The following is a 15982-nucleotide window of genomic DNA, read 5'->3' as shown; positions in this document are numbered from 1 at the left end:
TTCTCTTGGTTACCCAAAGGTAAGCAATCCTTTCTATACAGTAATGTCTCAGGGCTTCACGCTGCAAAGAGCCATTCATACACACAGAGGCCTTATGACCTGATGTATATAATAGCCCTGGTAACCACAGCTGTGGGTCCCACTCGTAACTAACTGTACATGCCTAAATGTCATAAGGATCAGGATCACGATCTGTAATCTGGGCTAGGCAGGGATGAAACAATAAACAAACTGACAACAATGATACACTTGCAACATACAGATTTTTGAAAGTTAGTAAAATATCTAATAGACATTCTTCTTTGAAAATTTCCCTTATGTGGGTGGAAGATAGAAAGGACTTTCTATATGGATGTAACACATGCTTCCCCCTCTTCTTGCGGCTTCTTTTGTTACTTAATCTGCAGTGATGTTTTTCTTCCAACGACTTTTTGACTCTTTTCCTACTTTTCCTTCTGAACAGAATTTCTTTTAGTGAGGTTCTCTATACAACCTCAGCAGAAGATATTCTTACTCTATGCCATTTGCACTGTTTGGTCTGTGCCTCTGCAGCACCTTGTTAAGTGTTTATTTCCCAAGTATTAAACAAAAAGATATTATTTTTCAGTGTACCTTACCAGGACTCCTCTAGAAAAAGAGGAATCATACAACTATTGGAATGGGTGGACAGTAGATGATCCCTACCAGAACATAATCACAATGCAAGTCTGTATTTTGGATGAATCTTTGATAAAGGCAAGATACCTCACATACTGAAACCAAAGCTGAATGTCAAAGTTCCACGACTTACAGGACCTTCAGCATAGCAGACTAGGATAAAAACTGCTCTCAGAAGGATTATACCCCTCACTCAGATTTGTCAGTAATTACTGTTGTGAACAGAACCTCTTTACATATTAGAAAAGCAATGCAGTACTTTTGGATCAAAGAGGTGTTTTGTTCACTTAAACAGATACACAAATTGTCTGTACAGTTAACATTAAAAGAACTTGTGACTGGCACTGAAGTGTGACCAGACTTCTCAGATGCTTTCAATGTCTGGGAAGAAAAGCTCAGTAGGCTCATAAATCTAATATATCTTTTTCATAATAAAACCTAGAGCAGCAATAATTGCAATAAAATTTTACAAGGCATCCTGAGAGCTATAAAAAAAGTAACTGCTCTCTGCACCACAGCTAAATAAAGCTAAATTAGATTTTATTTTTTTTAAAGCCCATAAGGAATTCGAATTAACAGACTTTGTAAAGGATGCTAGCAAAAGACTTTTGAGAGAGACCCTAATTATTGGTTGCTTTGATTTTAGTGACCTTGCTTATCTTATCTTTCTAAACAGACATTTTAAACAGAGAAGTTTCAAATGCCCAGACAGTGTAAAGGCTGCTTTGGGTGCAAGACTTCGAAAGAGCAAATTTCTGTAAGTTAAACTGAGTTGTTTTAGTGTATTTTTGCTATGTTAATCCCCATTCCTCATAACACAGATCAGACTGCTAAACTCAGTACCCATGTGATTTCAGTGGCAGAGATGAAAGGCCAAGACTTCATAATTGCAAATAGCCTACAGAGGCAAGCCAAAGGTAGTGACGGTTGCAATGTGTCTGCTGTTGTCAAGAAGTCTCCCTCCATTAGCAGAATTTCCACACAAGCTGACATTTCCCTCCAAGCATTTCTGGTGCCTCTTAAAGCCTTAACTTAGTTTATGCCTTCCAGATTATGTAAAAAAGAAACAGCAGGTACAGATACAAAACTACCCAGCCTTATACAATTACAGTTCACAGTGATCAGGCAATCCTGGCGAGAAGCTGATGCTCAGCAAAGCAGCTGGAATACACTAAATCTCCCCATGTTAAATACAGTACAGGGAATTCTTCCAACACTTAGCAGTAACATATTGTTATATACCTTATGAAGTGAAACAAAGCAACTAAAGTCAAATGTTCCGAAATATGGTAGGGTGAATACTGGAATGCTTAGTCAATGTAAATCAAAGTATAAATATTCATACAGCGCTAAACCCATCACAGACGCTTCATCCCTCTAATTCTTACAATTTCCACTCTTCTGTCCTGGTTGCCATCAAATTCCTAAGTTATAGTCCGTATAGAAAGCAAACAGAATAGTCATCTGACAAGTACTATATGCTATCTGTCAAACACAAGTGATTTTGGGGGCTCCTCTACCATAGCAGCCTTACCTTACACCAACCAAAAGGTATAAAGGGCCTGAATTTTAAACAAGCTTCAAGCTTTTTTCTTATTTTACAGCCACAATTAATTTTAAACTATTTCTGCTCTCATGAATGACCTGGTGCAAACCTTACCACTTTTAGCTTTTCTGCAAATGTCTGAACTGCAGCCTCCGGCAAATACTCAGAAGTCTGAATCACGGCCTGCAAACACATGCATACACAAAAAAACCCATGTGTTCTCCAACAAAAGAAAAAATGATCCTGCAGAATCAAGACTACTTTGAAAGTTGTCAATAGGTTCATAAGAGCTATCTTGCCCTGGTTCTCTTCTTCACCCATTCCTTTGCTGACTTTCCCCTCATCTTCTCTACAGGCAGTCCTAAAGGACTATTCTTGTTCCTCTTCACTTCTCCCTCTTCAGTCTCTCTTTAGGCAGTATCATCTGCAAACAAATTTGACTGCTGTCTCTCTGCTAGTAGCTCAAAGACCCCCTTTACTCACAGACCCATCTTCTTCTGCCCAAGCTGAAATCTCAGCCTTTTTCATACCTTCTCACCTCAATTTCATAGAGATTAAAGCATGTTTCTCCCTCCAAAACCACATTTCTACCTTTGCCACTTGCTCTGACATTCTAGGCATCACATTTTGTTTGCATCTCTTCCTAGGTATTCTCATCTAAGTGATTTAACGGCTACATATATGCAATGTGATTAAGGCAGTGCTGCACTAATTCTGCTTTTCATTTGAGCGCCAGAAATCCAATTCATCTCTTGTCTCAAACCTATATAGTTGCATTACTATGGGGTGTTACCCATTTCAATTTAAGGTACCTCAAGAAGCAGATCCTATAAGGGCAGGCACAACCGTTTGCTCTAAGTGACTGTCAGATATAAGCTGGACTAGCTGATCGGGGACTCTGTGCCAAGGAAGAGGCAGGGTGCAACCTTCTGCATCTAGCTGTGTAAGGTGCACCCTCAGAGAAGCTGCACAGCACAGATAATCTGTCACAGTACATCTCTTCTTCATCCTCTCAGCATCTCACATTTTGAGCATACCGTGCTCTCTAGCTCCCTTTCACACTGCAGAATGTTGCAGCTGCTACAGTACTCCCACCTGCTTTAACCATGTCACCTCTGTCTATACGTCCCACTGGTGGCTTGCCCTTCTCTAGTACATCAAAGAACTGTTCACCCTCCCTTTCCAAGCCTTTCATAGCTCACTCCATTCAAAAGCAAAAACTCAGCTCCCATCTCTGCCCGAGCTGTGATGTGAGCTCATTGTCCAAACAAGCACCTTCTATGCTTTTTCCAGCGCTTCCCTTTTGTCATGAAGTAGGCAGCCCAGGCGTCAGAGGGGCCAATGGAGGCCCCAGCCATAGCAGTGCTCCTTGTCCTTGACCATCCTTTGAGTCAGTCATGTTACTGCCTCTGGAGGGTAGCAGCTCTTTTTTTTTCTTTCTTTTCCTCTCCTGGAGATCTATATTGCTTATACAACACAGGGTAATTTGCTTGTCTTCTGTGTTTCAGGCAACTACTTCTAGATATTTAATCTACCCAGCAAATTTATAAAATTGCAACCTCCCAAGATAACAAAGTCATTATCCTGACACTTCACATTACTGTCATCCTACACATGCTACAATAAATAACTCCTCTACATTTCTTCATTTGCATTAGAAATCCTCTTTAGCCAATGCTGTTAATTTTGCTTGCAGTTTAAAATGGAGGCTGTTCTTTCCTTACACCTCATTCTCCATTTCATTTGCCACAACTCTGTTTCAATCCCACTGGACATGCCAGACACAACTGGTTTGACCATTTAGCAACTAGGGGGTAGGCAGAAAGATCTTTCACAACTGCTTCCCTCTACTACCTGAAGTGCTGAGCATCCTTCCAACATCTCAGACGGACCTGTCACAAACACGTTGGTCTCGTCTCCTAAGTATCCTGTGTTCCATCTACTTTACCCTTCACTTTTCCTTGCTACATCTCTCATTGTTTTCTCAAACTTCCTCAATCTTTTGGTACTTCTTTTGCCTTGGACTCATCTTGTTTGCCCAACAGTGACACAAGGGACATAAACAATATATAAACATAAGCATCCATACCTGTGTGTTCCTCGTGCATCCCCAATAGCATACAAACTTATACATACAAACACTGTGTCGGTACCATTGTTTTTCCAGAACAACAGTGCTGATTTTGTGAAGTTATAAATCACAATCAGCTTGACCAGTATAAATCCAAACATTTGTAAGACTCCTTTTTACCTTTTCCACCCATTTGTGGCATGCATTGCAACATATAGACACCAGGCATTTTTTCTATCTGTACATCCTGCAGTATGTAATGGTTGAAAAATGACAATACTGCTTCTGCAGGGTTGTGCAGCTGTAATGATGGAAGAAGAAAGGTTTGCAGGGACAAGGAAAAATTTTTATTGGTTAATTTGATATGGTAAGAAAAAAACCAAAACAAAACGTACTTTTGCATCCAATGCCCTTTTGTCAGGTCCAAGAGGCTGAATAGATACTGAGGACAGTGCTCTTCATTTAATATTTTTTAATTTAGTATTAACCTTAAACCTGATTAGAAGATATAAAGAATTGGATTCAGCCTTGATTTAACCCAAATTAGCCACAATGATGAATTTTTCTACACAAAGCTCCAAGTTCCCAACCATCACTCTTTCTGCTGACTAGTAACACTGTCATTACTACGGCACTTTTTTTTTTGGCCACCCCGTTCTTCATATATAAGAAGAGATCTCATAATTCAGTGCTGCTTTTACAGAGAGCCTCCAGACATAGAAGTGAGGAAATGGTAGTTAAAATGGTGACAGGGCTGCCTTGAGTATACTTCCACCAGTTAAATGATGCTGGGTTTGAATTATCCAACTGATTGGCAAAAACAGTCCCATCATTTTTTGAGGTTACTGTAAGAAGTATAGCGCATAATCTACTGATTACAGTGGATTACCACTTCTTTGCATCCTTAATTTGATTGTGGTCATCATAAAGCAGCTGTGTGATCATCATTTCTGTCAAAGAAGAGGGCAGTGCGGAGTAGCAGTCTTCAATTGAAAAGGAAAACAAAGTTTGGTTTTCTATGAGCAAGACTATTCAAAAAGTAGGAATGACTTCTGACCTTTAGCCTGCGGTCCTGGTCTCCACTGCACAGAGAATTTACAGATACTTTAAAGGTCTTCCAGGCTGGATTTAAGTTATTCATCACAACCTGTGAGTGAAAAGAAAGGAAGGGAACCCTTAACATTTGCACATCTCCAAACAGAATGCTAACAAGAGCCACAATTTCCAATACAGCACATTCACCAGAAAGAGAAGAAAGCAGAGCACAGCTGGAGGTTTGCAGAACAACATGCATGGGATACGTGCCCTTGAGCAACCTGTAGTTTGCAACACTCCTCCTCTGGAAAGCTCCAAAAAGGAGCATAGGTGGGAAATGGACCCGTACACAGATCATGCTACAGAGATTGCCCCAGCACTGCCGTGCCTCAGCGGGGGCATAACTCACAAGGGAAAGGCTGTGGAATACATCCTTGAACTGGAAGCTTGGAAGAGATGCAGGACTGGGCAATGGGGATGGGCAGCATCAATTTACAGACATATGTTCTGCCTTGCCAGGAAGACTTTATGGGATCCATAACAAACAGGCTCATAACCCCGGATACCTGCCACAGCTCCATCCTATACACCTAAGTGTCACTTTTTAAGACAGTGCCAGTCATTACCATGGAAACAGTAATGACAATGGGACACAGGAAACAAATATAAAGCAAAGGACCCAGATTACAAATCTCTTTGGCACCAGCAACCTGGGAGGAGGTGGAGAAGATGCAGCACAGTATTAAGGAGAAAATACGATACTGTCTGTAGCACAGTTTGGGCTAAATATAATGTGTTAAACTCCTGACCTTAAAATAGAATATCTGCCAGTTTAATTAAATTTGGACCCTTTGGCTTCGGTATCATCTTCCCTTACTCTCATGTGCATAAGTCAAGACCTGATACCCATTAGTCAATAATTACACAAGAGACAGAAGTGCTTTTAAATGTGGGTGCTTACAATACCCTTTGTGGTATAAGAAACATAAACTGTTCCTCCTGGCAGCCCACCTGTGTCCTTGGAAAGTAAATCCAACTGTATTCCTTACCTCAGTCCTGTGAACAAGTTGTTGGGTTGCATCATCATTCATCCGGAAAATCTCCAGAAAAGGATCAGATTTGCTGAAAAAATCCTAAAATAAAATATAGGCCAGGTTACTCTCGAGAATTCTTTTTATTTGAGCTTTTCAGGCACAGTGCACTGGTGCTTCCTTGACTGCTAATGAAAAGGAGAGCCAGCGTGATTTTAGTGAGACCTCTTGGTGTCTCAGCAATATTTCATTCTTGCCATTGTTCCCCAAGGACTTCCATGGCACTGCTGTTGTTCTCAGTTTGACTATTCAATCATGGCAGGCAAAACTGTAAAATGTAAAATGTCATTTTACAGCCTTTTCCCTTCTTACACCCAGTCCAGATTCCTGAGTTTTTAGCTCTTTCATCCACCTAGCTTGTTTTGTTCTGTCTCCATACCTGTTTGGTCTTTTGACACCAGTTTTATCATGCAAAGCCCTTTGAAGCATATTCTACTGAATTTCACACTAATTGCCCACCCTCTCAAAACAGAAGTTAATCGGCCAAGACATTGTGCTGCTTCCAGCTAACACAAGTACTGGATTAGAGAAGGTTAGAGAAGCAAGTCCTCTTTAAGATGTTATAACATGGCCCATGTTAAGATGACAGACAGAGCAGGGGAATGCAGAAACTTACTTGATATGTCTAAGTACAAGCAAATCCGTGACAGACATTGAGGTTCACATACTCACTGCACCGCAGAACATCTTTCCCTAGTCTTGTATCCAGCTAACAGCCCTGAGCCTTCTTACACAAACCTAAATTAAGTTGCTTTCTATAGTGTTGCTGCAGCCTGGCCACAGCCTTTTTTTGTTTCAACATCATCTCATTTCTTCTGGACATGCTGGCTGGGTGGTAGAAGAGTAGCTGGGTGTTAGCTCTCCACAGCTGGAGGGGGAAAGCTGGGTAATTAAAATTTCTAACTGTGCAACACTGCAAGAGCAGGATTCAAATGGACTCAGCTAATTTTCTGTAGTTTCAGCTCCCTTCTTAATTTTCTTCTTCAAACAGGTCACATGATTAACTTTACACATATGAATATTATCCTTCTCTATAGGCCGTATCCAAACCCATAGACCCAATAAAAAAACATAGACCCATGAAACCAATTTGGGGAAGTAAGGAATTCTGTTTGCTCTCCCGGTGTTTCTATAAAAGCATTGGTGTAAAAATGACTGTAATATGCATAGTTCTACAATTTTCTCCTTGCCAAATGCCCACCATACTTATTTTTTACTAGCTGGATAGCTGTTGGGATGGGAACTGCTTTGGATAAGATGCTAGCCGAAGTCTGGGCACATAATTTTTGTCAAATTTGTCTCTAGGGCATTTTTATAATTCCACAACTGCAAAACAAGCAAAGAAACCAAGGCTTTGAAAAGGGTCACCTGAATTTGAATGTCTGGAGAAGGAAGTGAGTCCCTAGGGACCATGAAGCCTTGGGCAAGGCTCAAGAAACCTAAAGTCTTTTCCATGCCCTAAAGATGACACATATCAATATTGTGTTCAGACTGCTCTTCTGTGAATGATCTGTTTCTTTTCCTACTAGAGAAAAGGTAATGGTATGTTCAGAAACTGATGCAAAGCATGTGCATATGCATTTGTTAAATCTTATCACATGGAGCTCTAAACAACAAAGACGTACGTTTGCCTATCTGTTCCGATTACATGGTTACAGGACATTTAATGCAAGATTGTGTAGAACCAGCACAAAACCCAACAAAGTCTGTAACTCCAGAGTTTGCCTCAAGGCCCTGATGTAGATTTACTATCCAGGACTCCATTCAGCACTCGATACTGCTAGTATATAAGGGGCTTTGGTGATCAAACTCTGCCAGCGTACTACTGCATAGCAAAGAGAACAAGCAGAGAGTGAGGGTGCCAGTTTAATCATAGTGACACCGAAATCCAGAGTGCTTAGGGTTAAAAAAGATTGAGCTGCCTTTTCTCACACATAAGTATACTCATTGAAGCTGAGTAAAAGCTTAATGTTATCAGGTTCTTTAACAAATGCAAGTTTGGTAAGAAAAGTTATCTGAAAGAGAACACCTCAAAATGATACATCCAAAAAATGCACCCTGGACTGCAGAAAAAATTCAGAAAGGAAACCAGAATTTTGTGTGAGACTCAAAATATAGTAACATTCCCAGTTGAGTATCATGAAAGCTGAAACAGCAAATCAGCACAAGGGAAGTAATTTTCAATATCTGTTTTTAACTACCAAGGCAATATCACCTAAGGGGAAAGATTTTAATGCTGGTTGATAGCTTATATCACACTCCCCTAATGCAAAAACAAAGCCCAATTCCTTTCAGAATGAAGATACAAACAAAAAATCCTTCAATATCGAAGGTGCTTTGTAACAACTTAAAAATTATATACAGAAGAAACATTTTATTTCATAGCTATTAACATTTCCAAAGCTTTTTGGTTGTTATGCTGAATCTAACAGCTTTGCATTATCTCACAAGAACATACTCTGAAAGAAGAATAGCAGCAATAAGGGTCTAACGTTTTGATATTTTAATAATATTTAAATGATTAATATAATGCATTTGCTAGTGGTATAATACACACTGTTCTTTCAGTATGTGCGGTGGTTACACAGTAATAAGAGAAGTACACAGCTTAAACTTTAAAAAATTAACTACCTCCGTTTCTTAGCACCTAGTTTGACACGTCTTTTAGTACATTAATTTTCAGAGCATGACACTTTTTAAAATTCATGTTTGGGGGTCAAGTCAAAGGTCTGTCAGAAAAGGGCTGAAACAGCCAGAAGACACTAATAATTTTGAAAATCCTTCAGCAGCAATACAGGGCATTTAAGGATATTTTTTTTTTAGCAGTTTAGTATCAGGAAAATATATAAAAAAGTAATATTAGCTTGTATTTTGCAGACATTTGCTGGAAAATATTTCCCAAGCAATGATAACTGCCTCTCTCAGAACAGGAAAAGCAGTTTGCTTGCCTCAGTGCTCGTAATTTATTATAGCTATCATAAAAACATACTGCTTGTTATGGTAATTGTGACACAGCTATTAATGCAATAGAACCTTTCCAAAAGTTATTGTTCCACTGTGAAGTGTTCTCAGTGGATCTCTTGAAACAAAGACGTGCCATCTGAGCTGACTGGGCTTCAATAAAACACGAAAATGCAGTTATGCCTTCCCAACAAGCACTGCAATAAAAAAATATAACCTTTATCTCTGCAAAGTCAGTTAACTAAAGGAAACTTTCATACCTGTGACTTTTCTATAATTTTTTACTGAATGTTTCAGCCACTGCTCCAGGAAAAATTGAGTAGGCTTTACTTGTTTTATGGCCTCTCTAAAACTCTTGCAGTTTTATGTGGGGGGAGTAAAAAAAACCAACAAACATATACTGCCTGTTAAATTATACCAACAAATTGTGTTTAATCTGCCAAAAATGTGTTGCTCTCACATTTTTCCTTAGTGGATGAAACTCATACATTTAGGAACCACAATCTGGATCCTCTTTCAAGGAATTTTCCTTTAAAGGGTAGAGGAAGAAAATTCTTGTCCATTCAAGATATTGAATACATACCATTGACAGTAACAGATGGAAAGAATTTTTTTTTTTTTTTTTATCCTTAAAGCACATCCAGAACCCCCCACTACCCCTTCCAGTGCAGGAGCCTCTGGGGCTACAAAGGTGGCCCTGGGTAGCACAGTGCGAACAATAGATCCCACAGGCTTCCTCTGTCTTCCGGGAGACTCACAGGCCAGTTCCAGCGCTCAGTCTGCTTCTCTGATGTTACACCCCTACTCAGGTCTTCACTCCTCTGAGTAGGGAGAGGCATGCAAAACCACGCTTAGGATTTCACAAAATGGGGTCTTCTCAATTTTCTGGTGGGTTTTTTTGGACCTTTATGTGACATCGGGGCACTCATGCTTTTTCACCAAGGGCTGAACTGTACAATTTAAGTAATTTCAAACCATAATAACAATAATTATTAATAATGCCTTGCATCTATTGATGTCAAAGTTCATTATAAGCCATACAAAAGCCCTAGCCTTTTCTTATAAGCAAGGTAAGCCAAAGTTCAGCCAGGTTTAGAGCTACGTCTCTAGCTAGAGGAAATTGAAAGACTTCTTTCGACTGTAATAGGTTTCCAGTGATTTTCATCAGCTGAAGACAGAAGTTTTCATTCAGATAACATATGATGAATCATTGCCTGAGTTGCACAACGCACCATCCAGGAATTTTTTATTAGATGAAGCCCACCTTGACTGGACATGTTAAAATGGTAAGAATGACAATGTACTTGTAATATTTCAGAATGATCCTCCTTAATTTATCTCCATAAAGTGTTTCAACTACTCTCTAAAGCTGCCCAGACAACATCAACCTGGCTCAGAAGCACACTGTGGCAGTATCCTTTTAATTTATACCTACAAGAGCCATAAGCAATCATAATATCTACACCAGATTACATTTTACATTTGTGGAAGAGGAATGACCAAGTAAGGTCTTATTATGTTGTACATTTCCTTTCCTTTTTCTAGATGTAACAGTATGTGGAACAGGAAGAAACTTGTGTATAACTTTGGAAATCAGGACTAAAGAGGTCTGTCTTATAGAGAGGTTGCTAAATCTGCATTTTGATACCTAAATAACTTACTTGATTCAGAAACACTAAGACTCCAGCAACTCTGAAGGAAGAAGTAATTAATCTTTCAGATGAGAAGCAAATTAAGGTCCTGATCATTTATGATTGTTAACGATCCTGAGCACAGTAATGTTATTTACCTGTATGCTCTAAACAAATTCTGGTACCATTAATCTTTCTGGGTGCTTTCTGCTTGTCTGAGTTTTCCTGGCAGTTTCAACTGAAAATATTATTCATCAGTTATAGCCTGATTTTGAAAATCTGATTTATGTATCCAAAAGTACTCTCACTCATTTGATTTTAAACTACTCATATGTCAAATGTTTACAAGCACATGCTTAGAGCATTAGAATCATAAACTTTTGTATGGTGTTACCACATGGTTCTAATTAGAAGCAGCTTTATATATAGGAAGGGACTATATAGTAATGGTAGATATTGTGATTGAGTACAATTGTAATCGCCTGGTCTTCAATTATATGTAAAGCCCTATTATCTAAAGAGGCTCATAGCCTTATGGCATCTATTAATTACAAAGATATTCACCAGATTACGTCAAATAATTATGTGTCTTCTGTTACACTGAAATAATGCAGAGTGTGCCTTACAAGCAGTTCTCTGGATGTCATGGGCCGTATATTGCTTGAGGTGCTTATTATATGTATATTGCTGAACAACAACAGATATTTTCAGAAAGAAGTAGTCCTTATAATGAAGAGCAGGATTTGAGTCAGTGGAGAGTTTTCTTATTAAAGAGGGAAAAAGTTTTTAACAAATATGCAAGAGTCACTTTCTCACATTCAAGCTACATTTTGTTCAACAAAATATATGTCATAACTGAGCTGTTATGAAGTTTTCTAGCTTTAAGACGCTTACTTCAACTATATCATCTTTGACTTCTTATAGAAAGCTCACTTCTCTAAACACTTTTGATCTGTCGCATTTTAAATAATTACATTGTCTTGGTTATAGCGTAATTAAATTGTCTTGGTTTTAATTAGATTCCCTTGAGGGTTTTTTTTTTTTAATTACTTCGCAACTTGAGGAAAGCCTCATTGTGAACATTAATCTGAAATCTCTGATGTGTTTAATAATATAAGGCAAAATATATCTGTCAGGGAAAATCTCATCAAATTATATTTGCAGGCGTTCTTATATCTTTCAGTAAGGTTAATATCAAGCAGCTTACCTTGTCATCCAATTTCCGTGCACTGAATGAAAGCTCAACGTAGTCGTCATTGCCAGACAATTCCTCAGCAATCACCTAAATGGAAAGTGACATTTGAGTTTTGCCTGGTGTAACGGAAGGGGAGAAAGATGCCATTGTCCAGTGTGAAGACTGTAGACCCTGTTAGGAAACTGAAGTGTGGTACAATATGTTTCTCTTTGCAATCAGGAAGGGCTAAGAGGATTCAGGGAACCCCTTGCTCAGCTGATGGGTGGCACCTTGCTAAGCTTACAAACCTGAATCATTTTGTATCACACAACTATGCCTTGTCAATCACCTGTCAATGGACAGACCTCAACATCCATCAGGGATCCCTTTCCTCTGACCAAGTACTTTTCCACAGTCTCACAGTGTCTAAGAGGACAAAAAAGCTATACAAGACTTGCATTATTTGGGTCTAAAGCTTTGCTTATTTTTATGCTGCTTCAGCATCATTTAGCAACCTAAAGGGAAAAAGAAGTGAAGTCACCTGTCATTAGTTGCCGTGAAAGCACATTTACAGTAGGAGAGTTCTCCTGGTATAGTTTTTTTGCTATAGCTATGTTGGCAAAACCATTTACTGTAGACCAAGTCAGAAGAAAGTAACACTAAAATGATGTAGTGTGATTCTTTCAGACGGCGTAAGCTATGCTCATAATGATGCCAGTCACTGTGCTGTGCAATGTTGTTAAAAAATCCCAACAAACAACCAAAACAGGCTTCCTGACTAGGTCATTAAAATGCTTCAGTGGAGAGAACATATTAACCAAACTGGGATATTTCACTGAAAAATGTTCTTTGAAACAAACCACATTATATTCTATTTGACAGTTATAAAATCATTCCCTATTGTAAATATTCTCCCCAGAGACTAAATCGTCCTAAAGAACCTTTTTCCTGGGTGTTTCATGCCCATGGCCACACACTTGGCAGCCGTGTCAGCTCCTCAGCCAGGCTCAGACCATCTCCACTGCATGGACTCCAGGTCCTCGGGGAGTTGCCGGGACACCCCAACTATTCAAACCAGCTGAAGGTTGCTGAGGTTAGAGATGCAGTCAGAGCACTGCAGCGTGCGATGCTTTTACTGCCCACACATGCAGCTCCCAGGAATTAGCCAGGCTGTCTACAGCCTCTGTAAACTTTAGTATCATCGGGATTTTTTAAGACCTTTTTTCTTTCTTTGCAGAAACAAACAGATTCTGCATTGGGCGTAACTGGCAGGGTTTTGGTAGCAGGGGCTGCAGGGGTGACCTGTGTGGGGAGGCTGTGAACTCCCCCATGCTGGTCACAGCTGGCTCCAGCTGGTCTGGCAGTGGGCAGCAGCTACCAACGGCATCCCAAAACATCAACCCATCAGAGGTGCATACGGCGTCTCTGTATGAACATATTTAAGAAAGGGTGGCAGCTGCTAGAGGCAGGAGGCACAAAGGGAGGTGCGGTAGGAAGCCTGCGAGGCCACCCTAAAGAAGATGCTGGAGGAGGCACAGGAAATGGATGTTGTTGAGGACACAGCTGGAGATACACTCTTGGAAGGAGGTGCTCCATGCCAGAGGAGGTACTTCTGAGGGCCTGTGCCCTGCAGGTAAAGCCTGCATTGGAGGAAAGACACCTCCAAAGCGACTGTGGGGTGTTAAGACTATTCTGTCTGTGACACCTCACAGCAGTGAACTGTGGTGCTTCCTCATGCAAAATATTCACATGTAGCCATGTAGGGACACAGATGCTTAACCGTGCATGAAAGTACCATCACACAAGCACGTATGTGGTGTTTCACATGTTCCAGGCAAACATGAGCTTGTTAGAAATTTGTCTCAGAGTCTGACACATCTCTCTTCCACATAGTTTCGTGGTTTAAAAGGTCATAAGCTGTATATGACAAACAGTGCTCCAGGATTTGCACACCAAGTTTCACAAATATTTTTCACTGAAAATAATGATCACTCTTTTATAAGTGATCCAACTGGAGAAGTGGTTTAAGGTTCTGTTTTTATCCCACAGTCATATAATAAAACTGTACTGATGAGACATTACACAGTGAAAGGGCTAATAAAATTCCAGTGAAAAGTGCTGAGATAGGAATTTTCAAAAACCTACAAAAAACTCGTAATTCACTACAGTGAACAAGCTAGGAAACTAGTATTTGTAACTTCCATACTTGACAGACACCTGGTATATACCCTAAGTCCAGAAATAATGATATATATTGATTTTGACTTACTCTGTTGAGACAACAAACTTCTCACACAATATTTTTTATCTGAGTTCAGTTTTCTCCCATTTGAGTCAAGTTGACTTGCTCTTTAGTACCACTGTCTGGAAGCCAAAGCAAGTAACTAAGGTCCATGGTTTGTGGTTATCATCCAGCAGGGACTATTAACTCATTTTCTCTCATCTTCTGTATATCACACAGCATTAATTTTTGCCAGAACACTCTACTAGCAAGCCTAATGATTTTAGAGGCTTGAGCTAGAGCATTGTGTTTTCAGAAGACTAAACTCCTTTGTGTCCCTCATAGAGCAGGAGAGGGTGCAGAACACCATGGGAATGGACAAGATGAAGCATGCCTTGGTAACCCCAGCAGGAAAAACACACCAAGTTATTTAGGGAGCAAAACCCTCTCCTGGTTCTATTAGGTCAGAAGAGTGGGGAATTCCTTTCCAACCCCAGATCAAAATGAGTTTCACCTTATGTATTCAAGCAAATCCCTTCCCAGTCAGGCACCAAGGAAGACATCTAAGAAAGAAAATTCCCTGAGCTCTCAGAAAGCATTATTTCTCACAGTCTGCTGTCTTTTCTGTGGCTGAAGGCAGAAAAAAAATCTAACAACCAAGCCAAAAGAAACCCATCTGGCTAATTGCACATCAAGGAAAAAAATCCTTCTCAACCTCATGAGGCAACAGAGCAGAGATCCCCAAAGCAGAATATTTTATTATAGTCTTTGTCTTAATGCAGAGCTGCAAATGTCACAAGCATGCTAGTTTCAGCACAGACAAGCTTGATCTCCCAAACAAGCCAGCAAAGAGAAAGATGAAAGAGAGGTAATACATTGATTTGCAGATTTCAAGATACACATGGGGTTGTGGTAACTATATCCAGTCCGTAACTGCATTACAACACAGCTAAAATACTTAATCTCATCAAACTTCTGCATTTGGTGTTGCTGGGTGCGTATGTATGTGTATTTTCTGAGTTGTTGTTTCTGCTGGGTTTTTTTTAGAAACTGGAAAAAGTCCAAAGACCGAGAAACCTCAGAGTCCATGTGTCAAAGCAGGTCAAAATGAGTTTCTGAAGGTTCTAGAGCTTCAGCTAAAAATAATCCAGCAGCACAACTTTCTTGCTGTCACCAAAGTACCTTAAAAGTAGTAGTAGTAAATACTGAGGCTTTTGTACAAATCACACATTACTTATTGCCATTTCTTTACAACAAGCATTTATCAGAAACAGTACAAGTAATCTGTTAAATAAACAATTTAAATACATTTCTCAGTCAAGGGTTGTTCTGGTTACTTAGCAGGATGCTTTTAGGGAGAATTAGTCACATTAGATGTTTTTAAATAACAGGAAAATAAAAGTGTATTTAAGAGTGGCTTACTGTTATAGATGACTTTCCTGCTGTGTTCCCATGTTTAAGTAAGGACTTGGAGAGTTTCCTCTGTGAAACAATCTGCACAAAAATAAAAACAAAGGGAAAAAATTAGAATCTGTAGTAAATACATGGCTTATTGTGACTTCATTTTTATGTTGCCTTTTTTTTTTATCAAGGTA

The 15982-nt window shown here is 39.5% G+C and overlaps 1 protein-coding gene across 1 annotated transcript in view; it reads right to left on the bottom strand.

Annotated features, from left to right (window-relative positions):
- The window catches only part of CPNE4 (copine 4), a 206273-nt gene that overhangs the window by 90139 nt on the left and 100152 nt on the right, over positions 1–15982 (bottom strand). Inside the window, exons 3-6 of the mRNA XM_081996851.1 lie at positions 15810–15881; positions 12200–12274; positions 6359–6442; positions 5332–5421 (exon numbers count right to left, since the gene is read on the bottom strand). Coding sequence (XP_081852977.1) covers positions 5332–5421; positions 6359–6442; positions 12200–12274; positions 15810–15881 — 321 coding nt within the window. The remainder of the gene's footprint in view (positions 1–5331; positions 5422–6358; positions 6443–12199; positions 12275–15809; positions 15882–15982) is intronic.

Source organism: Phaethon aethereus (assembly GCF_964289735.1).
Source record: "Phaethon aethereus genome assembly, chromosome: 2".
Lineage (NCBI taxonomy): Eukaryota > Metazoa > Chordata > Aves > Phaethontiformes > Phaethontidae > Phaethon > Phaethon aethereus.
Note: the sequence above shows the minus strand (reverse complement) of the source record. Positions and strands in the feature narration are given on the sequence as shown.